The sequence below is a fragment of the Pleurodeles waltl genome, chromosome 10, assembly GCF_031143425.1.
Source record: "Pleurodeles waltl isolate 20211129_DDA chromosome 10, aPleWal1.hap1.20221129, whole genome shotgun sequence".
NCBI classification, from domain to species: Eukaryota; Metazoa; Chordata; class Amphibia; order Caudata; family Salamandridae; genus Pleurodeles; species Pleurodeles waltl.
In genome coordinates this window covers 493,299,497-493,325,996 of record NC_090449.1, presented here as the reverse complement: position 1 = coordinate 493,325,996, position 26,500 = coordinate 493,299,497, and the positions used below count along the sequence as shown (strand labels likewise).

General features: G+C 42.3%; 1 protein-coding gene across 1 annotated transcript in view; it reads right to left on the bottom strand.

Annotated features, from left to right (window-relative positions):
• Window positions 1–26,500, bottom strand: part of LOC138261651 (zinc finger protein 84-like) — a 252,506-nt gene that overhangs the window by 189,083 nt on the left and 36,923 nt on the right. Inside the window, exon 2 of the mRNA XM_069210820.1 lies at window positions 10,907–10,954. Within this exon, the coding sequence (XP_069066921.1) occupies window positions 10,907–10,954 (48 nt within the window). The remainder of the gene's footprint in view (window positions 1–10,906; window positions 10,955–26,500) is intronic.

Sequence of the window (26,500 nt, the reverse complement as noted above, 5' to 3'; positions counted from 1 at the left end):
GAAAAGACCGCCAAGGTCAGAATGAGGGCCTATATGTTTTGTTCAGTTTAGCCGCCTATTGGCTTTGACATGGCATTAGCCCTTACTTTCTGTATTCAGTTCAGCCGCCTATTGGCTTTGACATTGCATTAGCCATTACATTCTGTATTCTGCCTATTGGCTTTGACATGCTGTATTCAGCTCAGCTGCCTATTGGCTTTGACATGATATTAGACATTACATTTTGTATTCAGTTCAGCTGCCTATTGGCTTTGACATGACATTAGACATTACATTTGATATTTAGGTTAGCTGCCTATTGCCTTTAACGTGGAGTTAGACATTGCAGTTGAGAATCCAAGCTGTATTTTTCCAAGCTGTGTTTTTCCACAAGATGAACCAAGCTGTTTTCTTCGCACCAGACTAGACATGATAAGAGAGAGTACATTTGGTGTTTTCCTTTCTGCTCAGGCTTGGGAAGAGGAGAAGTCTAGGAGATCTGGCCAGTCTCCAAAGGCTTGCGTAGTTTTCCCGAGTCTGAGAGGAGGGGGCACGCTTTTGTAACGGATGACTCGGGCTTCAGAGAATTAGATTGAAATCTGCTGGACTTCGGGCTGGAACTTGGTGCCAGTTGCCAGTCTCCTGAGTGGGTAGATAATCTCTTTCTCGCAATTGACCGGAGTCATCAACTTGCAGACCCCAGAAAGATGAAGCTGTAAATAGTTTCTCACACGGTGAAGTATTTGTTTTGCTTTGCATTAAATATATAACCTGCTGTGTACATTGCAAATGAGATATACTTTGTTTTAATGCTGTGACTACTTTTGTGCTTGACATCTATTAATTCGTCCCTCAAGAACTTGTGGGTGGGGAGGAATTAACAACAATAAAGGTCTTCTTTGAACTCAGAAGTGCATTCTTGATATGTTCTGTAAGCTCAGATACGAGATAAATAGGAAAGCAGAACAAAGTGTCAGACTGAAGCCTGCTATTATCTCCAATCTAGAGATTGAGGGGTTTCATTTATAAAGTAAGAGGTTGCTCTTAAACACAACTGGCAAGGTCCATACGAAGACTGTTAGAAATGGGGTCTCTAGATGGCAGTCGGTTTGCACCCTGTCCAAGTAGGGACCCTCACTCTAGTCAGAATAAGGGAGACTCACCCCCTTGGTAGCTTGGCACGAGCAGTCAGGCTTATCTCAGAAACAAAGTGTAAAGCTTTTGCACATAACACACAGTAATAAGGGAAAACACTACAAAAGGACACCACACCAGTTTTAGAAAAATAGCCAATATTTATCTATATAAAACAAGACCAAGGGGGCGTGGCCAAGATGGCGTCGTGAAAGGACGCTCTAAAGTGAGCTCCGTCCACAGCCAGTAAAAAGATCCTGATAAAGCACCAAATTCACAGGCGATGCACATGAAAACTACCAAATATGTGTGCAATATGGATAAAACACTAAGAAAAACCAAACAACGGAAACCAGCGATGCAGCAAGTGCACACCGGATGACCCGCGCTGGAGCAGGAGCGGCGCCCGCGCACGGGCCTACCTGGACCCGAGAAAGTCCCGGCCGGCGGAGCCGTGAGAGGCAGAGGTGAGGGGGACCATGGAACGCATACTGGGGTTCGGACCAGCGCTGCTGCCCACGCGGAGCCAGGCCCGGGCGCTCGGCCGGTGTGGGTGGAGACACTTAGCGACACGGACCGAGGCGCATTTGGGCCTACTCGAACCCAGACAGGCCCGAGGGAGGAAAGTGGAGAAGAGGGCCTGGAGAAATGATTGGCCTGAAACCGGGCTCCGGCCGCTAACCGTGCCGGGACCCGTCGGCGACACTGCCGCCGGTAGAAGTGCACAACAAGTACCGAAGCTTAATTAAGCCCGGCGGGGTGGACTGGGCCCGAGGTGCGGCGCCGCTCAGATACCCCCAGCAGCTGAACATATCCAAAGAACCCTTACAACTCGCACAGAGTAGCCTATCAATGTGAAAGGCGCCGGAGGGTGCAAATTAGATGTCACAGGAAGACTAGGCCGTATGTGGAACCAAGCGACACATAAAGCGACCACTGTAAACACGCGCAAAGTAACTAGACAAGGATCGCGACCCTATTCAACCCTATAAAGCGCCATATCACCGAGCACACGTGCAGATTCATCTGCAAAAGTAGGGCTCCTGGTCGGAATAGCACTGTTGGTCAACGGTCCCGAAGTGAGTTGGTACTGTGGTAGACAAGTAGTATAAACTTATAATCTGATGCGCATGAACTCAAGGTTAATATAAAGATGGTGAAACCGAAAACACAAAGAGCACAAACTGAAACTAGACCCTCATCAGCATCAGAAATGGACAAGGAACACCACTCAAATGCTTTACAAAAAAGTGACAGAGACTCTAGCTGCCCACTCCGCGCAAATGGAAAAAGTACTCCAAACAATACTCGACACCAGAACTTAGTTAGAAGGAAAAATAGACACTGTAGTGGCCGAAGTCAACACGCTACGTATGGAACATCGGAAGCTAGCAGAAAGGGTCGCAACAGCTGAAACAACCCTTAACACAGCACAACCGGACATAGCAGATTTGAAACTCTGGCTCCAACATCAGGAAACCGAAATACTACGCCTAAATAAGCAGGCTGACGAGGCGGAGGGACGCTCTCGCCGTAACAATGTGAGATTCCTCAGTTTTCCAGAGAAGATCGAACTCCCAAACGCAGAAGCATTTCTGGAGCGCTGGCTCAAAGAAAACATATTTACAACCGACCTCCCACAGATATTAATAGTGGAACGCGCACACAGAGTACCAGGGGGCCCTCCCCGTCCGGGAACCCCACCAAGACCACTAATTGCGAGACTTCTTAATTATAGGGACAGGGATCAGATGCTAAGGAACTTCCACATGATAGGCCCAATGGACACAGAAAATGCAAAAATCACAGCCTACCGAGATTACACAGCTGAAGTCCAACGCAAACGTGCCACTTTTAACACAGCAAAGCAAATACTGAGAGAGAAAAACTATTTATATTCCTTGATGTATCCAGCTAAACTGCGGGTGGTGGACGGCGTAAGATCCCACATATTCTCAACATCAGAAGACGCATGGACTTTGATACACGCGAAAGGCCTGATAGACCCTACAGCCGAGACCCGAACACAAAAAGAGTGGCTGACTCCACAACCACGCCGCAAAAAAAAATTCTAAAACACAAGACTGCATTGGGTCCAACGAAATTGCAAGTAAAGGCGGAGCAAGTCCAAGTCTTAAAGGTGGCGAACAGGTTCTCATCCATACAGCCTCGATCCAACCAAGACACGAACAATTCGGACTCCAATTCAACGAACAGCCAACAAGGCCTAATCACGTCGGCACTCACCACGGGACCAACGTTTACTCCACGCTCGCCGGATGACCTTTAGTGCTGAAACAGCAAGACTCTTTACGCGAATTCACGAACTCAAGAAATAAAAGCAGAACAAACATACCACGGACATTCCTTCTCAAAAAACAAGCAAACCCGAAACAAAAAAACAAACAAAAAAAAAGAAGAAAAACAAGCAAGAAACATGCAGAAACTAAACCAGGTACTACACGCGAGCCACAACCACATTTAGCACAAAACGGAACACAAGAAGGGATGCAAATACAACTACACGGGCTCAAAATCGGAGACACTCCGGACAATACATCAACGCCCCTCCTCCCCCCCCCCCCCCAAACACTCCCCTAACCCGACGGGTTACAGAATGGACCTTACAGTAACTAATGTAAACAGTTGCACCAGATGTGCCCCGCAGCCCCCAGTTAGATTAACCAATGTAAGTTTTATTTCCTCTTTTATCTTCATTTACTCCCACAAGATGCTTAATATCCTAACACATAGGAGGCCCTGGGGGGGCTGGTCGAGATGGCGCGAGACCCGGGACACGGGTGACACTACACCAAGCAATCCACACAATATGACGTCATTTAATATAGTAACCTGGAACATTAGGGAACTTGCTAACATGTCCAAAAGACGTAAGATACACTCATACCTTAAACGACACAAAATACACATAGCTATCTTGCAAGAGACGCATGCTACAGCACACGAATTGTGTGAAATAGAAAAAAATTGGTCAGGAATAATGCACAGTACTAAAACCTCGACATATGCGAAGGGTGTATTAATATGGATAGCCCTCGGCGTACCGTACACCGTCAAAAACTTACATACAGATAATAATGGAAGATATACTAGCCTGGACGGGGAGCTAGACGGGAAACAACTAACAATAATTGGACTATACGCACCCAACACAGGACAGGGAGGATTCCTTCGAACCATTACCACACAAATCCCATAAGACCCGACTATACCTACTATATGGGGGGTGGGGGAGATTTCAATAGCGTAATTGAGATGTCGCTAGACAGATCACACCCTCCAACGAGAGACATCCAATGCACGGCATTGTCCTGTGCACTCAACAAATGGCTACAAGAAACAAAATTACAAGACATATGGAGAAGTTTACATCCCATTTATGGAGAATACTCTTTCTACTCACCAGTACACAACTCCATACGAGAATAGACTTATTACTATGCACTAATAGGTTAGCACACATGATACATAATGCAACATACCTGGCCAAAACTCTATCAGACCACTGCCCGTTACTGGTAACATTAAAATGGGGCAGACAGCCAACATGTATTCCAACATGGCGCCTGCAACCCACCCTACTGCGCAACCCACCCTACTGCGCGACCCCCCTTTCCGTGCCAAAATAGCAGAAGAAATAGAAACCTACTTTGCAATCAACACAAAGACAACAACATCACGAGCTATAGAATGGGACGGACACAAAGTAGTTATAAGACGCATATGCATAGCAACGGCAGGCGGGGTACGTCGAGAACTAAGTGCAGAGCTACGTGAAATTGAAGGTAAAATTCGCAACTCAGAACGCGAATTAGCCTTGGGCAGAGGCAATAACAACGAATTAACTAACCTCAAAAACCAATGGAATGCAACCGAGATTCGCTTACGAAAATTTGACTATCGACACTACATAGCACGACTACACGCCGAAGGCGACCGATCTAGCAGGCTACTAGCGTGGCTAGCAAAAGGGACACAGAAAGTCACACCCATAAACGCTATACGCCAAGATACAGGCACAATGGTAAACACACAGCAAGAAATTAATGAGACATTCAAAGAAAACTATAGCACACTGTACGCAACCAAACCCCCCCCCACACCCGCTACAACTGGCAAAGTTCTTTCAACAAGCCCCAATGAAGAGATTACATGCAGAACAAATTATTAACCTTGATAGACCAATCAAAAGTGAAGCGATACTACAGGCATTAAAACAGTTGACACACTAAGACCCCAGGTACAGATGGACTCCCTATTGAGTACTACCAAACTTTCACACCTCAGATAATCGCATCATTCCAAACAATGCTACAAGAAGCATACGAAAGAGGACAACTCACAGAAACACAAAGGGAGGCGACAATTGTAGTCCTACATAAAAAAAGGACGAGTCCCTTTAAACTTCCGCTCGTATAGACCCTTATCCCTATTAAACTCGGAATATAAAATATTAGGGAAAATCCTAGCCAATCACTTCCTGCCACTAATGTCTACCCTGATACACCCAGACCAATCTGGCTTTATACCAGGGCGCAATACCTCTATTAATATCAGAAACTTAATATGCATCATGTCCATGACTCCAGGACTAGTTCACACTAGGGTGGCGGTGTCGCTGGACGTGGAAAAATCCTTTGATACTCTGGGCTGGCCTTTCTTGATGACGACATTACAAAAAATGGGATTTGGCGCTGGCTTTATACGATGGATATCCATTATATACACTAATCCCAAAGCACGGATTAAAACCGGTGCAATTATTTCAGAGAAATTCGACATAGGAAGAGGAACAAGACAAGGTTGTCCATTATCACCACTATTGTTTGCACTTGCAATAGAACCACTTGCGGCAAGACTACGCAAGGAAGCAGCAGAATGGGGTATCCCAGACGGCGAAGAATTACGCATAATTTCACTATATGCAGACGATGCACTAATATACCTACGCAACCATACTGTGTCCCTTCCACACATACTGCAGTTACTTAACACATTTGGAGACCTATCTGGCATGCGGGTTAACTGGTCCAAATCATGCATATTCCCCATGTGTCCATCCCCAGAACCACATACCGAAGCGTCAACTGACAATGTCTTAAAGTGGGAACACACAACTTTTAAATACTTAGGAGTCCATATTTATCACAGCGCCACAGATCTAAAGGAAGGTAACCTAGATAGAGCCATTAGATCAATTAAAAGCTCTATACCCTTCTGGTGCTCACTGCCCCTCTCGCCTATGTGAAGAGTGGCTCTGGCCAAAATGATAGTGCTTCCTCGATTACTTTATTATTTTACAGCACTAACACTAATACTACCAAAAACACTCTTCGTACAATTAACTAAACTGTTGATTGAATTGATATGGGCGAATGGTTGCAGAAGGGTGGCTATTGCTAAACTTTACCTCCCACTAGAAGGGGGGGGGGGGGGGGGGGAAAGGTGATACCTCATCTCGAGCTTTATTATGCAGCAGCACAATTACATCGGATTCTGACTTGGCTACAAGACCCCCCAAACCCAGAGGGACACAAAGTGAGAACGCAAATAGGACGAATAAAGATACTAGATTGGCTCATCGGGGGCACACTCACTTCGCATCATAAAAACGCACTAATGACAGTTGCCGAACGTACCTGGAACCGATATGTATCACAGGGAACTCGTGTACCACTTTATTCACCAAAGATTCCCCTACTAGCCATACCGGGGATACATAAACTACATGATACATTGAACCTAACGACATGGACTGTAAAAGGCTTACAAAAGATCGGCAATGTATATGAAGATGAGCAATATATAACATACACAAAACTAGCAGAGATATACAACCTAGGACCAGGTGAATTCATCACATATGGGGCACTCAAAGGACTGATACATAAAATATGGGGCCAAGGTAACTCAGAACCACCAATAGCACCCACACTACATGAACTACTTGCAGATATTGGCAAGCCATCAAGCATCTCCCGAATATATCAAATACTACAAGCTTACCCTGTAAAAACTCAAACACAAGCTAAATCATACTGGGATAAGACCCTGCAAACACCCCTCACAGAGCAACAATGGACCATGGCCCTCACAACCACGCGGGACATTTCCCGCAATGCCCGCTTCAGACACACTCAACTCAATTATTTACACCAGGCATATTTAACTCCACTTCGCATAAAACGTACGTTTCCACAAGCAATTTCCGAATGTCCACGATGTGGAAACACGGAGGCAGATTTTTACCACATGACCTGGAACTGCCCACCACTACTTCGCACATGGCACACCGTCACACAACAGACAACCGAGTGGTCGGGTCTCATGCTAAATCCCACACCGAATCCTGCATCTTGGGCATACGTCACAGGTGCAACAAGGACAAACAAAAACATAGATGCGCAGACCTAGCGTTCATCATCTTTAAACGACTCATTGCAACACAATGGAAGTCCCCTGGCACCCCAGATATACACAGATGGACTAAAGACCTAATTCACTGGGCCAACGCAGAAAAACATGTATTACACACATTGAGGGACATAGGGATAGTGGTTAAAATTGCGGAGACATGGGACACCTTCCTAGAACAGCTACTTGAAAAAGATGACACCCGCCCGCCCTAGATCACCGGCACAAAGCAGACAATAATTGAAGTAACAAGACACTACAATTGTAAACTCTACTCTAGTACCCGCAGCCTTTCCCTAAAGGAAACACAAGTGACTGTAATATTGAACCCCCAACGCATTCTTGGGCCCCGCCGCTGTAACAAATACGCACAAAGAAGCCGTCAAGCCCTCCAACAGATCATCTCCCCCCGCCAGCATCTTCCCCACCCCCTCAACCTATTATACATAGTTTTGTTTTCGCTATCTCACCACCTGTTTTTCCTTTTGCTCTCCTTTCTTAAGTTTTTTCATTGTTTTTTACAGTGCTCCTTTAACCAAATGTAACAAAGATACTAGCTGTAAAATATATAAAAATTTGCATCATAAGATGATCAGAAGCAAATTGTGGTAAAGGAACGTCATAACTGCATTATAATTAACACTGTTTATTAAATCACTATTACATTTTCCAGTGAACAATTCTTACAAAGAGATTTAAAAAAAAAAAAACAAGACCAAATACGATAAAAATCCAAATTACAGTAAGAAAAATATGAATTCTGCAAGATGCACTCAAAACTACAGTTCCTTGAAGTCGATAGCTCCACCTGGGGCTATAACGGCGTAGTGATCAACAAAACCAACAGTTCAGGCCGGCCGCGGCGTTGCGGGCCAGCTAAGGTGTCGGGAAGATCCGCAAACAGTACCTTGGATTTGCAGGGCGTCGTGATCCTCGCGGTGAGCTCCGAGAGCGGCGTCGCTTCCGGAGTCGGTGCAGGAGTTGTCAGGCCCTTGAGGTCACGCACCTCGGGGATCGAACTCTGGGATGATGAAATCAGGTGCGCTGGTGAGGGCTGCGGTGCAAAGCAGGATGATATGACGTGCGGTGCCCACAGGTCACGGTGCAGGCAGTGGCTTGGTGACGGCGTCCAGCGGCGTCGGTGAGACCAGGGCTGCGGTGTGAAGCGGGGTGGTGCGACGTGCAGTGTCCACAGGTCGCGGTGCGAGCAGCGGCTCTGTGAAGTCATCCGATGACGGCGCCGGTGAGACCAGGGTCATGGTGGAAAGCGGGGCAATACGACTCCGTGTGGCGTCAGCAGGTCACAGTGCAGGCCAGCGGCATCGTTGGCAGCATCGCAGTGGTTTCTCCTCTTTAACAGCACAAAACACACAGTTCCCAGTGCTGCAGGTCGAGGAAACTGAAGTCTTTGATGTCCCTGAGACTTCCAACAGGAGGCAAGCTCTACTCCAAGCCCTTGGAGAATTTTCTCAAGCAGGACACGCAGCAAAGTTCACCCTTTGCACTCTTTTCAGGCAGAAGCAGCAGCTGCAGGCCAGTCCAGCAAAGCAACACAGCAAAGGGACACTACTCCTCCTTCAGCTCTTCTCCTGGGCAGAGGTTCCTCTTGATTCCAGAAAGACTCTAAAAGTCTGGGGTTTTGGGTCTTATTATACCCAGTTCTGCCTTTGAAGTTGGCAAACTTCAAAGCAAAATCTCAAGTGTTTGCAAGGTCCCTTCTTGTCCAGGCCAGGCCCCAGACGCACACCAGGTGGTCGGAGACTGCACTGTGTGAGGGCAGGCACAGTCCTTTCAGGTGTGAACGACCACTCCTCTCTTCCCCTCCAGCACAGATGGATAATCAAGATATGCAGGCTACAGCCCAGCCCCCTTTGTGTCACTGTCTAGAGGAGAGGTGTGAACAGCCCAACTGTTAAACTGACCTAGACGGGGAATTCACAAACAGGCAGAGTCACAGAATGGTATAAGCAAGAAAATGCCTACTTTCTAAAAGTGGTATTTTCAAACAGACAATTTAAAAACCAACTTCACTAAAAGATGTATTTTTAAATTGTGAGTTCAGAGACCCTAAACGCCACATTTTTATCTACTCTCAAAGGGAATCTGCGCTTTAAGGATATTTAAAGGCAGCCCCCCATGTTAACTTATGAGCGAAATAGGCCTTGCACAGTGAAAACCGAATTTGGCAGTATTACACTGTTAGGACATATAAAACACACTAGTATATGCCCTACCTTAAACATACACTGCACCCTGCCCCTGGGGCTACCTAGGGCCTACCTTAGGGGTGTCTTACATGTAGTAAAAGGGAAGGTTGAGCCCTGGTAAGTGGGCACAATTGCCATGTCGAACTGACAGTTTAAAACTGCACACACAGACACTACAATGGCAGGTCTAAGTCATGTTTACAGGGCTACTAATGTGGGTGGCACAACCAGTGCTGCAGGCCCACTAGTAGCATTTGATTCACAGGCCCTGGGCACCTCTAGGGCATGTTACTAGGGACTTATTAGTAAATCAAATATGCCAATTATGGATAAACCAATCCACAGTACAATTTATATGGGGCGCACTTGCACTTTAGCACTGATTAGCAGTGGTAAAGTGCGCAGAGACAATACACCAGCAAAAACAGAGTCCAAAACCAGGAGGTCAGAAGGCAAAAAGACAGGGGAGACACGCCAAAAAGCTACCAGGTCTAACATAGACCTTCACATTAGGAGCCCTCCTGTTAAATGGCAAAGTTTGACAAAATGGACCTAGTCTTCTCAGTGTGAGCAAGCTGCACTACCTAGAGACAACAGCTCTTCTGCATCTGCTTCTGGCACAGGCCCTAGATCCTCCACTGGAGTTACTCCCGCTCCAGTCAATGGGTCAAGCCTCCTGCGCCCACTGTCTTCATCTGCCCCTCCACAGCTGTGCAATTTTCACTGTTAAAACCTCCACCCAAAGTGGGTCTGCCTGCTATTTTCCTGCTGCTGGAGCATCTGGCTGTTGGTGAATACATCACAGCTGTGGACTAGAGAGTTATCAAAAGGCCTAACTTTACTGAACCCGCCCCTTGGATGTTGCAGTCACTTGGTCTATGTAAACAACTTCTATATGATGCTGCTTGAAAAGTACAAGCAACCAATGATCCGTTCTTCTTGTTGGAACTGCACCCACGTGCCTGTTGATGTGGAGGGAAGGGTGTTTTAAGCAGGCACCATATTTAAGTAGATATGAACTATTTGGTAAAGTCTGGAAACATTTAATTCACAATGGATACATTACAGAAAGTCATCAGTGCATTGTGCTTAAAAAATGAGGCTCTCATTTGTCACTAGAATGTTCTTTAAGGCCATTCGAAACTACTTACCAATTTCAGATACCACTCTTGATCCATTTGTTCAGTCTCAGAGAAGTCCTAGAACAAACCCAAAAGGAAGTCAATAACTACCAATATGAGCAGAGTTACAATGGTAAGCTTGAAATTCGAATTATCAATCACAAATGTGTGAATCATTATTACAGAGCAGACAAATTATGGAAAATATAGGTAGGGGAACCAAAACTGAAATCAGGTACAAAGATCTTGGCACCAAAGATGTAAAAGTTAGTAACTCAGAAATAAAGAAATAATCCCTAGCCTATGCTCTAGAAGTAAAACTAAAAAAAAGTGACTTATCTTGAAAATATAGTTTCTCCTTTATCCATCCCATTGATATTGTGCAGATATTTACACTGCAGTGATTACAAAATTATATCAATAAACATACCAAAATGATGCCAGGCAAAAATAGGTTGAAGGTATGATGAGTTCATCTCCACTACTAATAATCACAATTCAATTAATATGTTATCTAACCACTGTCATTATAAAATGGAATCAACCATGTGGAAATCAATTTTGGCCCAACCCAAAAAGACAGTTAAGTCAAACTGCTAGGAGCTGCCCCTCTGCACAGCATCTGAAGCAACTGCATACATATCTCAGCAATGATGGGCTTCATCAGTGAACTGCAGGTGGAGTACCTTTGGCACACCCAGCTATGGAACCCACAACATGGTAAAAACATACAACTTAGAGTCGGCACATATACATGAGAGAGAAAAAACAATGTATGGAATGTTAGTTGGTGTTCTCTCTGGGCACTATTCCATCATTTGTTGATCAAGTGATAATAAATACAACGACCAACCATTTGTTTATTTGTTTATGGGCTCAGCCCCAAAAGGGAGAGTCGAGCCCCAACTGCCTAGCCACTGTCCTTCTGAACGGAACAACAAGCAAGCCTAGACAGCTTAAGCAATGCTGGGCCTTATGAATGAAGAGCAACGTAAGTCTCTTATGGAACAGTGATTTCATTTGGGCAACCTACTGAGAGAAGAATAAAAATGTTAATATTGAAATGCTTAAAATGTATCTAGCTTTTGCCAGTTACTGGAAGCTACATTCCATGTAATCACTGTTTGTGGGTGCTGCTACTGCAAAAAAAAAAAAAAAGAAAAAAAAAAAATGGAATGGGACACATCCATTACTTAACCTGCCCTAGATATTGATATAAACCTTTGCGACATCACCTTTCTTTTCCCTCAGAGAAAAGCTCTAAGTGGTACAGGTATGTCCAGACCTGGGCCACGCAGGCATGTGCACGGTGACTAGAAGATCCAATTTGGATGAAATGAGTCTAGGGTTGCTATTGTTTCCATTTAAACTGGCCAATGCCTAATAGTTTGGGACTGAACTGCACACTCATAATCACATGTTTAAGATGTCTGGAGCACTATGTGTAACATTGTTTCTTTCTACAGCACACATTCTCCGACTGCCAACTCGGAAAGGCTGCTCCCATTACACTTCTCAACCAGGCATGAAAAATTGACCTCTTCTTACTCCCACTCTTTCTTAAGAGTGACCCGTTTCTTACCTTCCGACCTTGCATCCTCTGCAACCTTCTATTTCTGAGAATAGATTCCTTACCATATCATGTGTGCCTGCCTCAATCCTTCATATGGTAGATCTGCAATTGGCTGATACCTCATTTCATATATCAAAACCTCTCCTCTTTAAACCCCATCCCGTAATCTAACATTACCTAAACTCCACCTGTCTATCTCACCAACCATTCACACAAAACCAAATATTCACCACTAGTGGTCACACTTACCTGTTAATAATACCACAGACAAGTCAAGTAAAACACATGCGATTTTTCTTTAGAACACATGACTAATTGCACTGACCAACAATAACTAATCGATCAACAATTAATCTTGCATTCTGGAGTCGCGCACTCTAAGCTGTAAAGCGATTCAACGCCTTGTCAGGGGTAGTAAGCACAATATAAATCCAATTACTACCAGAGATCATTACTATCCGATGTGGAGCATTTCAGAAAACAAGTAGATCTCACAAATAGTAGTAGAAACCCTATGGCAAAACATAAAACAGCACTGCGATAAAAAGGGGGAATAACTAAGCAGTGAGCAAGAAAAGAAGCAGGATTTCAAAGTCTAGGACTTACAAAGAACAGTGATAGTTAGGCAGACAGAAGGGGCATGAGAAATCAGTGGAGTCTCCAGTGAGTGCAACATGCAGGGGAATGATCTGATTAGAAGGGTCTATTGGGTTTTGCTGGTCACTTTAAATCAATGTCTGATTCCCTTTCCAAAAGGACATCAATAAAGGTTTCCTGAAGCAAACCTAAAAGTTCCCTTTTCATTTTCAATCCATTTCTTTAATATCCTGGTATACATTCACTTCTTTCTTTAAACACATACTTGCCTACCTTTACCTTTTGTACGGCTTAATTTTTGTTATCATCAGTGTGTTTGCTTCCAATGCCAAACCAAACATTTTCTATCAATACATACAATTAAGTCAAAGAGGTTCAAGAACATTTAAAGATTAAAGAAGATTTAAAATATGAAATAGTAGGCCACAAATTTAAATCCATGACATTAAGAGGGTTGGAAAATACTTGTTCAGTCACAAGTATTTCACTGCTGTGTTGGCCTCTCCATCACTGGATTTGAATCTGGTGCAACCACATAACGATCTATGATAAAGGCACACTCTACTGGATTATAATTAACTCCTGACATTTATACTTGCCATCATATGCTGCACAAATTACATTGTCTGATTGGTTCCGCATTCCGTCCATCATTTGTGCTTGTTTGCTTTTGTCGGCCTAAGTGTGCTGGGTATGCCCAGACGTGGGTCCCATGCTCACTATGCCACCAGATTCAAGCTAGCCTGGCTGAAGAGGGGTGATACCCCGAAACCGGTCCTAGGATGCTTGTTTCTGGCCCAGGGAGGACTTGGCCTGGCAGTTCGTACTGGACTGTTCCCAGGGTCAAGACTGATTTGCACATGGCTGGGTCCAAACTAGAATTGCATGGTGAGCAAAAAAAAAAAAAAATGATGTATTAAACCCAGATCTATGACTAGGGGTGCATGTTGGATTTGGTCTACATTCTGTCTATCAATTGTTCTTTTTGCATTTATCACACAATGGAGCAGCGCACTCATGCAGAGGAGGTGATATGCAGAGGAGGTCATGTGCAGACTCCCCTGGTGTTAGGGTTGATGTCCCAGGCTAAGGCCCTTGCCCTCTGGTTCAAGTGTCTCCGAACGACCTGGTGCAGAACCTGCACTGGTACCGGTTCTGCCCTGCCAATCAATCACGGACGGACAGGTTTGATGAACTTCTAGGGCAGATTAAGGACGTTAAGGCCACGTTGGATCTCTAGCTGGATGCCATGAAGGTCGAAATGAGTTTGATTAGGGCTGACCAAGCCAAGTTAAGAGATAGGGTGGAATCCAGTGAGTCCGCAGTGGCTGGCCTACACCCTTGATGATAGACATGGAATCTCGATTGAAGGTCCTTCCCGGTAGAATTGACTTTGCTATGCAATCATGCAAACAACACATAGGGTAGGCCAAGGACCAACAATGTCTGCATACTGGTGCTCCCAGAGGGGGCAGAGGGCCTCAACATGGACCTTTTCCTTAAAGACTGGCTGCTTAAAAATATGCTTGATGTTCTGAGGTCCACTTTCTTCTTGGGCACTGTATGCGCACGCTCCACCGACAGGCCACTCCCCCCCGGGTCATCCCCTCGACCGGTGGTGGCATGGCTCTTCAATTATCACAACCGGGAACACATACTACATCTTGCACGTACAAAAGGCCCCTGGAAAGTGGAAAACAGCCCAGCAGATGTGCCATTCCAATTTGACTCCATGCCCATCAAGCACCAGCTTTGCCAAATGGGCATGTGTTACTCCTTGATGTTTCAACCAAGCTGCAAGTCTTGGACTCCGGTACCATCTGTTTCTTCACTTCCCCAACCGAGGCCTGAGAGTGGAGTAGACCGCCAGAGAAGTAGGCAGTAAGGGAGCAGGCCCTGGCTGAACTTTAATATCGCCATAGCCACACCACAGGCTCCCCTGCTCGGTCCGTGTCCTCACTGGAAGGAGAGGAGACATGCGCCTTGGCTGACATTCCTCCTGAGTTACAAACTGGCCCAGCTCTTACCCCAATGACAGCAGACCTAATGATCTGAGTGAAGGTTTTATATCCTTTTGTTGTAATTGTTGGGGTAATGTTTGGCTATGCCCTGTAAAAACTGGGGGTCTGACATAGTTCCAGTGTGCCAGGCAGCCCATGTTAACCACTTTCTCCACAACTGGAACTTACGTCTCCTCAACCTTTTTTACACTTGTGTTCTGTTATGGTTTGTGATCGATCAGGGGCTTGTTTTTGCAGTGACCTGGCAAGGGGAGTTGGGGGCTGACTTTCCAGTTTTTTTTTAACTTGCTTTATTTAATTTTCTTGTCTCCATGAGGTGTAATGCTGGAGGGGGATCGGTTGGGGAGCTGTGAATGGCTTGGGGTTGGGGTGGTAGGTTGAGGGAAATGGATCACTTTAGCGATCCACTGATGGAAACAGGCGTTACTGATTTCCCCCCTTTCACAATTTTCTACCATGGCATGTGTGGTGGTTGAGGACTCTGGGGGAACGGATTCATGTGTATTCTTACCAGAGAGGCAGGCACATTCATACTGCATACCTAAAAAAAAAAGAATTATATATCAGTGGAGTTGCTGCACTTGCGGTACTGTTTACTCAGCGTCTCCGGGGGATGTTGATTTGGGTGACACCCATGGTACCCTTTCAGATTGCAAACCAGAGAGTGGTCCTGGAGGAGTGGCATATGGTAGCTGACAGGCATTCGGACAACGCTACGATTTCTCTTGTGGCACTTTAAGCACCCAACATGGGACAATCTCATTTTTCTGTAAACACTCTCAGCGACACTGCTTCACGAGTTACACACCCAGTGCATTTTGGGGTGGGGGGGTAGGACTTTAACTGTGTGCATGACATCCATATGGCTATGTCCTATCCCCTGCTTTGAGGCATGCAGCAGGCCTGGAGTGCACATCCCTTGATCGGGAATACTCATTTCTTTTCTGACCATCAGCTCCACACAAGCATTGATCACCTTCTAGGAAACCCCAAGATGCTCCCCTTTGTCTGTTCAGCTATTTGGGTCGTACATTAGCTGACCATAGACCTCTACCTGGAGGTGATTTCGCTTTACATGGATGATGCATTAATATTAATAGACAATTATATTGGGGCCTTGGGCCTGCGTCTGAATTGGTCTAAGTCCTGTCTTTTTTATCTCCACGGAATGCTTGTGTTGGAGAGGGAAGGTCCCAGCCACTCCAGCGCTATGGCAGTTTGACACCTTTCATTACCTTGGCATTAATATTTACCATACAGAAAGGGATCTGGTGGATGGCAATATAAGTAGAGCCCTGGCGGGGACACGTCGCTTGCTGACATTTTGGAATATTCTACCTCTCTCCTCAGTGGGCAGGGTGACCATTGCGAAGATGTTGATATTACCTCGGCTGCTTTACCACTTCACTGCCCACCTGTCTCCCTGGCCCTGCGCTTCTGTAGAGACATGAACTAGTTTCTTATTTCCTAAATCTGGGGTCCCCGGAGGAAAAAAGTGGCCTTGCTCTTCTGTAACCTTTTCCCATACTGGGAAAGGTTGAAAATGTACTCTTGACAATGGCAGAAGTACAACCTGAGGGTTGGGGGTCGGGAGTGGTTGGAGAGAAAGTGAACTTGTAAATAATCAACATATTTTAGCATGACCACATCTATACATACTTCAAATATTTTCTAGGAGTATGATTTGTCTACTTCTGTACATTTTTGTGACTTAATGAAATATATTAATCTGCACTAATGCAAAGACATACCATGGGTGCACTTTTGTGACTTTCTTTAACAACTGGGTCCCTAATTAGGTCTAATTCTCTGTCTATCTATCCATCCATCCATCCATCCATCCATCCATCCATCCATCGGCTGGCTTCAATGTGAGTGATAGCAATCTGCTGCTTCACGATAAGCATATTGCCACACAAAGTTTTGTTCAGTGTCAGAAACTACTGAGGCAATGTGTGCTTTTTGAGATCAAAAAATATTTTTATTTTTGCCAATGTTTGTTACAATTGTGAGGGCCTGGCAGCTCCCACAACAATAAAGTTTTACAAGTCATGTCAAAATAAGAGACGTTTTGACAAAGCCAAAAGACTGACCACCAATGTAGGACCTATTGGCTTTGCCAATGCTTATTAATTTTCATGTTTCTCTCAATCTTGTTGAAACTGGTTTCACTTTTTGCATTATGAATATTTATTTTTAAAATACTAGCAGGCTGTCAAAACATTTTACTGAACAATGCTTCAAAGAAATGGTACCTACAATTTCACAGTAATTTAGCAAAACTATTTTTTCATAGTTGCTTTCAAAAATAAAATGTTCACAAAAAAGCAAAGAGTCAATCTTGCTTTCAAGCTTCTGAAAACATTTGCATCTAATTATATAGCATTCTGGGAGCATTCAATGTAGCATCAATATGGTTAAACTTTGCTAACATGTATACACTGTCAGTACTGCAGTGTGAGCTCACAACATGTATTTAGAGCGCTCACCCTAACAATAAAGGCTTTGCTTAATGAACCATAAATACAAGCTCGAACAGCATTAACATATGGATACAAATATTACCTCAATGGTTGACCATTCCCCTCCTGGCTCTGTAATGTGATACAGTAACCTAGCAGCCAAAGGACTTGTGCTGCAGGGGGTTGGGCCAACTTGTCCAAAGGACAAAGTAAACATGAAAACTTGTAGGCCTTGACCCCAAACAATATGTCCTGGTTGTCAGGATACAGGAGTTCCACACCCCAGAATCATCATTTTCTGAAGCAAAATTACTCTTTCTATTCCTCTCTCTCTTATCACCCTACTCTACTACAACATTTCTATCATCACATGGTTTTGCAGATTGCTTCTCATGCAAGGTCGCTTGATTTTCTTCTGCAATTATAACTAAAGCCTCTAACGCAAATGGCTGTTTAAAGCGTAACTATTAGTACAACACTCACTTTAACCAGAATTACTACTGCTAGTACAATTACGATTTTTTATTAATCTGCTCCTGGCAACCTCACCAAAACATGAACCTATCTTTTCCTAAATTCCAATTTGACCCATTAAGTAAATCTCATTCTGAACGTAACGTATGTTTACCAATATATTTGTTAATAATTATGGTAATCTGGAATTTAAGTAAAACAATGTTGACCTTCACCCTTGACAGGCGACTGATTTAGCTAAAAGCATATATAAAGCAAGACAATTCTGGATAACCATTGATCTTATTGTAAATGTCCCTCCATTAATCTTAGTTAAAGTACCTGTTGTGTTTATTGCCAAACACTCCACTAAAAAATAAAATTTTCTAATTTTAGCACAATGTAAAGCTATTCCTGTAGAAGGAATCAAAGAACCAAACACATCTATCAATTGTTGACCTACACACTCACTCTTCCATGACAAGCATCACTCATACTTTTAATATGATAGTATTCTTAGGAAAACTAAAACTAAATAACAAAAACCCTCCCAAACTTGTTGAAGAATAAAATAAGCATTTATGTCGTAAATGTGATAAATGCCTTAAAACGTATTATCAAGACTACCTAGCACAGGAAAACCTATCCATAATATACTTATGGGTACCCACACTATTTCCTATATCAGCAGGATTATGCTTTTTTAATTCATTTTCATCATACACAAACTTCCTTACCTTCTCCTTCCAGATTCTAAGACTAGGATGTATATTTATGAATTCTTCATCACAACCTCTTCTTTCAAAACAAACTTCTTTCTCTGATGCTCTCAACAACCTCTGTCTTGATCCTGTTTTGTGCTCTAATAAAGTCACCTTCAACTTCACTCAATTTACATACATTAGGAATATCAGTACTGCTATTATCAGTATTATTAAACACTATAACTCTTCTATTCAGTTTGGGTGCTTCAAGATTTGCAAGGTAATTTATAAATTGGGAGATTATAAACAATGGTAGTTTCTTTTAAATAACCCTGCTGCATAAACTGACAGAAGATGAAAGGCAAGGCTATTTTAGAGGTGACTGTACATAAGTAACTCCTTAAGAGTATGAAGCCTATTAGTACATAACAATCAGACAAATGAATGTCTTCATAAGTCTTTAGTAAATCTATAAAATTTCGCCCAAACTCTTCAATAGAAGTAGCTTTATTATCTAACCTATGAATATTAGTATCATCATAGAACACCAAGTTATTATTTAGAATTGAAAGATATGTGTCAGAAGGGTACAGATACACCAAATCTATAGAGTAGCTGAAATACAAAAATATATAAATTATTTAGAAAGTTAGGCAATGTCTTGCTTTTCTTGAAGGCTTCTTCTCCAATTCTTTAAAATATGCTGTTACAATACATTTGATGTTTAAAGCCAATCTAGAAAAATAAGTCCCAAGTAAGCACAGAAATCAAAGTAGTGTTGAAGTCATCCAACCCTATCAAACACAAAAATTAAAAGAGAAACTATGGACTTTTGAAATTCAGACCAACAATTCACTTCTTCATCAGGAAACATTCAAAGTTGTCCGTTTCACAGTTCAGCTGTAATTGAATGGTTACTCTTCAAGCAAAATAATTAAGTCTTTCAAGTCAGTGTCTTTCTTTGGTAACATTTTTGTCAGATCCCTTTCAGGAGCTGTTTATTTCTTGTTTGGTACTTTCACTCTTGTTGATCTTCTTGATGCAACATTTATAGTTGAACTCTCAAATGAGAATTCAGGAATGCTTTGTCCATTCATTGACAGAACTCTTACTGTTTTAGCTGATTTTATACTACTTTTCCTTAGTCCTCTTTGCAACACTTGGTATCCTTCTCTCAATCTCCCAGGCAGGCCAGCTTAAATCATGCTTCCATCTTTAGTATAATTTGCTTGATCTGCTTTAGTTTCATCAGTTTCTAGGTTTGCCCATTTAGGAAGTGATGCACTTAGATTTGCCTTCAAAGTTTTTTCCTTCTATTTCAATGCTTTCTTCTCCTACTTCTGGACCCACACAGCGAACTAGAGTTTGGCTTTGAGAGTCAATGGTTTGTGTCAAAGCTTCATCTGAAGCAAAATTCTTTTTGAGTGAGATGTGTGTACCCAATGCAGCAAACCTCCACATTTGAGAGCTGTGTTTGTCATCAGTATCTCCGGATGTGGTAGACTCCAGCAAGATTCGAAGCAACACCTTCTTAAAAGCTTCTTCACAAGAAACCATGCTCCAAGTGTCAATGTTCTGGCAAATGCCAGTACTTGTAAAAGGTGCAGCAAGTTTCACTTAGAAACAAATACAGCATACTGTATCAGCTCAACCTCTGCAATAATTCAAGACCATATTATCAGTAAAAGTTACAATAGCAGCTGATGTAATGCTAGGAATGCTCCTAAGTGCTCTCATGTTCAGATCATGGGAACTAAATCCACTCAATCTACTGTTCTGACTTGGAGTACATCTCAGGCTAAGTAAAACCAAAGGAAGACGATCTGACCATTTCCAGGATTTTGAGGCACACGTCACCCAATTTTCCTCTCATAATGCCATCAACATTTTCCACAACCATCAATGCTTTTGAATGTTAACTGTGGTACACAAGATTGTCATGATTTTACTCTTAAAATGTGTATTCTTTTCTTTCTCAATTGACACTGCAGGCCTCGAAAGACAAGTGCGAATTTATCAGGTCGAGCTGTTGTCAGGACCTAATGGGGAGCGAATTTGAGCTGGAAAGGAACAGGTGTACTGGTCATTCAGCAAGACACATTTCTTGTCTATTCAAGGACAGAGGTAAAATGACAGTTTGTCTTTTTACTAAGTGCTGCTTGTCTTATCCTTTATATTTGTGTTTACTTTTTTCCTCTTACTACAGTTAGACAATTTTGTAAAGTGAGCTTTCTGACGATCGTTGTGAAACAAAAGTCTTTAGGATGTCAGTTTTGTTTTACAACACAAAATTTAAATAGCTTGTAAATAAATAGTGCAACTATTTCAAAATATATCAGAAACTGAATTACAAATGTACTTTTTTGTAATTCAATAGTGTGATGCAAAAATGTAAATAGCAGCAAAACAAATCAGAACACTTTACTTGGTGATGTCCTAATTTCTACCAATTTGTACTCTATTTAGTTTTATCAGTAAAGCTGCCTGTCACTTGGAAATTGTGTGGCTATTTCAATGTAAAATGTGCTACTTAGAAATGAGAGTACACTACCATTTCATGCTTTAGTTACATATTCATTAAAAGTGACAGTTTTGAACCACAATTATAGAAACTCTTGCCCCAATGAAAGTGTTGTTAATTAACTAGGAGCAGGGCCACTGGATTTATGCAGCACTAGAGGTCCAAATTATGTAGCAGAGTTTAGTAAAATATGTGGCAAGAAAAGGCTAATTATGCAGCATATTGTCCCACAATGCGCAATAATATTCTTCATTATTTTGACATTTTTAAGCTTGGTAACACAACTGGGCATTGCATGCACCTCATTCGTACCATTTTAACATTCAAGTATAGCAATAAGCAACAGAAAGATGACCAGTCCAGTTTTTCAAAGGGCCTTTCTTTCACTGCGCGCAAAGACATGTCACAGATTTAGTAACTTTTGAACAGTTTGAACTACAAACAACATTAAAATATGTAGATTATGCTGTAGATTATGTGTCAGGTAGTGGATTATGTGGCAAACGCAGCAAATCTATATTTATGCGAAAATCGCCCTGGCCACATAATCGCATAGTTCCAGTGACCCTGACTAAGAGGCAACTCAGGGGCCATGTGTATCCTATATGTGGCTAGATTTGTATTATATGTGGAAGAAACATTTAGTCTATTAAAAAGGAGTTGTTTGTACAGCAGACATGCTGCACTAACATTTAAATGTGCTGTCATAAGCAATAATGAAGAAACTAGAGGCTCCATGAATTAAAATATTTGCCCAGATTACTTAATATGAAACCAGTTTATGGGTCAAGTGCATTACAGTTGGGTCGAGTAGATTATTTAAGTCACCAGACCTTCAGGTCTAGTAACATTTTTATGATTTTGAGGCCCGCACTGGCAACCCAAACATTGGGACAAACTCCCTCAAAAGGAATTTGACAGTCTGTCAGTGTATCACACCTTTTTGTAAATTCCTCAACACATTTCGAAAACAGGCGATCACTAGAATGTATGTTTACGCAGTTTAAGGTGGCATAACTACAAATTCTCCTGTGGTTTTTTAAAATGACTTGCTGTTTTCCTTACATGACTCATCTTCACAATGGTCCTTTTACCTACGCTGTTTTGTTTGCATTCTATGCATGTTTGACATAAGTTTGTTGCATTATTTAAGAAAATGAGGATCAAACCAATGCATTTTTTAAAGATCCACTGTCTTATCACTTCCTATATGTGTATGGCCAAGCATTAGTCCCGCCATTTGCAGTACCAACGAATCCAGCAAGACAAACCTCCATTCAAATACATTTTCATAATTCTTTTTCACCTTTCTTGCATCCTCCGTTTCCCCATTTTTTTCCCCTCTACTGACCCTTCATTCTGTATGTATTTTATCTCACTTATTCTTTCAATTGGCACTGCGAGAAAAGTATTTAGACTTTCAAACACAGTTTCTGAATTCTTGTTTGTTTTGGCAATGTTGCCAACACCTGTGCACAATAAACTTGGTCTGAGAAAGTATTCCCCAATATAATCATGTAACTTCCAGATTTGTGTGCAGCACATTTGGCAACTGTCTTTTTCCTTTGGTAATTTCAATGCATGTAACAAATCATGAATACAAACTCCATTCTGAATGGAAGTCCCAAGAGACTGCATGAAACCTTGCAATGACTACAACTGGCCAAAATCATTCACCACTCCAAAACAATGCTATCACTAACGACTGTAACACTCAATGACTTGGCTTAGTGCACAATTTTGTTACATGAACGCAGTAATGCTCAAACTAATTTATTTCCTATTCATTTTCATCTCTTGTCAAAGCTAAAAGTGTAGCACCATTCGAAACTACACACCTTTCAAAAAGAAATATTTTTAGCAGCCAGGATAATTTGCTCATACTTAGTTAACTGGCTACTGGTCCAATGCTATGTTCTGGATTTAGTTAAGTGTCTACAATTAATGAGGTGTTAACAAAATAACCATGAAAACCATTACTAAAGTTTCACTCTGCAAAATAGCAGGGGCAGTCACTGGAATAGTTTTCAAACATCCAGGAAATGTTGCTGCAAATGAATCTAATGAGGTCAAAACATATGCAATTAGCCTCTTTGCATTGCTGTGTTGTTGAGTTAGAACAGAAAGTGAGCACCCTTCTTTTTCATGACAGAATACATAACAATCTTGCTCATAGTCAGTAATTCCTAAAGTGAGTGCTGTACATAAAGTGCGTCTCAGCTCCAGGAAGGCTTGCATACGTTCTTCATCCAAAGGCATCAGATCACAGATGTCATTGTGCCTCAGCAACTGTCTAGGCTTCGGAATCAAGGAGAAGCTTGGAATTCACTGGTGGCAGTAGCAAACCATTCTCAAAAACATCTTCACTTCTCTGCTGGTGAGTTCATTCTCAAAATCACAGAAATGTACTCATTAGACACCTTACTCATTGTCTTCTGAATCTCAAGTCACAAATAAATACAATAATGCATTTTTGTAGGAGAAATTGTGTGCCTACTTTCAGCTCAATAAAGCAACAGCTCTGTTTTTGCTGCAATCATCACGTCATCAATGTATTGTACTAACTCAGTCACAAGGCAATTTTTAATATTCTAGATCTTTAGTACCTTGGAGAAGATTTGGGTATGTCGGGCGATTCTAACACAAACTAGTAATCTATTTAGAAATGTAAATACTATAATATACAGGCTACCCTCATGAAGAGGAATGGAAACAAATGTTGATTACACATCAATCTCTGTGAACCAGTGTACATCTGCTGGAATTTGGAACAAAAGTGCTGCTGAATCCCGTACAACATGAACTACTCTCATATTTTTCTTAATTTGTGGACTAACCATAATTTCCATTTTGGCTTGCGCAACCAAAATATAGGGCAGTTATATGGATTCCCCAAAACCTTTTTTAAAATGCTTTTCTGCCCCATATTTTCCATCAAAGGTGTGATGCCTCCCTTAGTTTCACAAGAAAGTCTACATTGAGGAATGCATGGAAACACTGCAATGATTTCACTGTAATTTGTACTTTTAACCAACCCAATTTATTTTCCTGTAAATTTTTAAACCAAACTTCTGTTTTTGCTGTCTTTTGAATCTATAGGCAAGTCCTCATCGGTTAATTTCATTTTGAAATCAACATCAACATTATTTGTTTGAATAAAAACACAATCTCATGTGTAATAAATGACAAATCAACTTACATAACAGATCACAACCATATCAATCTACTGGACATGTCTCACTATTTATAAAAATACAAGCCTATTTGTAGCAGAGTCTATTTTTGGCAACTTAATAGTCACACATTTATTTGAAATGCCTACTACTTAGACTTCTATTCCTGAGTGGGAGAATATTTGGAACTTCCGCTGTTTTAACAGTGGTAACACCTGACCTGTATCAACCTAAAATAATAGGGAATGACCACTCACTTCTCCTTGTATGAATGAGTCCTATTCTGGTCTACCTCTAGGACTCACCTAGTATAGAACCTCCCTCCCCACTCAGGCACCGTCACTGTGCCTGACTCGGTCCATAGGAAACTCAAGAGTATAGCTGCACACTATTGACAATTGTCACTAATTACTGACTGTTTCAAAGTGTTTCCCCAATTACCACACTTGCCACAAATGTGGCAAGTACCAGATTTAACGTGACAACAATTAGCATTATTATGGAAACCTTTACCTCTAGCACGGAAATACATTTCCGCCATGTCCTGAAAGACTATGAAATTGCACTTCAGGAGCTTGAAAAACACTGTGACCACCATTCTTTTCCCTCCTTATCCCACAACTTTCATGTTTTCTTGCTGCAGATCCTTTATTCAATTTGAGCTCAATTTTGAAACTACTTTTTGCTATTGGGTGATTAGATGAGTCAATTTCCTGTGCTAAACCTCTCTACCAAAAGTACTACTTCCTGTTTGACCTCGCATGTCTTCTACCACTTTTATACTTTGGGATTTTCCTTTCAATCTACACACTTTTGTTAGATGATCTTTCTACATCTCCTACAAATTACATTCCTAGCTCCACACATGCGCAGGGCAACCACATAAGCAACAAATGATAGTTCTGCGAATACTTGTGCTGTTTACTGTTTAAAGTATCATGTTTGTCCTCTTTCTGCTTAATCTCTTTTACCTCAACCACCTCATGCCTTTTTAACTCTTATGGTTTCTTTATCCATGTTAATTTCTTTCAACCAAAGTGAAGTATGGTCCATACTTCTTGCAATGTGAATTGACTCTTTCAAATCTTCCAAAAGCATTTTTGAAACAATCAGGATCCTATCCATCCTCCGTGTATCATGTATCCGGTGCCTTCCTAAATTTTGGAAAACCCAAAAATCCTGTCTACTCCAAGTGACTTGTGCGGAAATTCCCTTTCAACAACTTTACTTTCAGAATCACTCATAACTCAGTTCATTTTGTATTTCCATGGCTTTTCAATCCGTCACCTTTGTGGTTTTTCACATTCTCCCATTCCCTAATTAAATCAATAATTTCTCTGAAATTTGTTTGCAATTGTTTTGGCAATTTATATTTTGAAATCCTCATTTTAAAAGATTCTTGGATTATCATTTTAGCCAAACAACTAATTTCCTTCATTCTTTCAAGCTTCTTCAGATGTAGGACAAGCGCACTTCCCTGGTTCCAAATTTAAACAAGTATTTACAATACAATCAATCAATCAGAGAATTTATAAAGCGCACTATGTACCCGTCAGGGTTTCGAGGCGCTGGGGGGGTGCCGCTAGCGTTTGATGAGCCAAGTCTTGAGGAGTCTCCTGAAGGTGAGGAGGTCCTGGGTCTGGCGTAGTGAGGTAGGGAGAGAGTTCCAGGTGGATTCGGGGGACGATGGAGAGGGCGAGGTTGGCAGAGCGGAGTTGACGTGTGGGGGCGTAGAAGTTGAGTCTGGTGTTGAGGTAGGTGGGTCCGGTGTTGTGTAGCGCCTTGTGAGCGTGGGTGAGGAGTTTGAAGGTGATCCTTTTTTCCACGGGGAGCCAGTGGAGGTCCACCAGGTGGGGGGAGATGTGACATCGGCGGGGTATGTCAAGGATCAGGCGGTCGGATGCGTTCTGGATGCGCTGGAGTCGTTTGATGTCTTTCGTTGGGATGCCTGTGTAGAGTGCGTTGCCGTAGTCAAGTCTGCTACTGACGAGGGCTTGAGTAACCGTCTTTCTGGTTCCTGTTGGAATCCACTTGAAGATCCTGCGGAGCATGCGGAGGGTGTTGAAACAGGAGGAGGAGACGGCGTTGACCTGTTTGGACATGGTGAGAGCGGAGTCAAG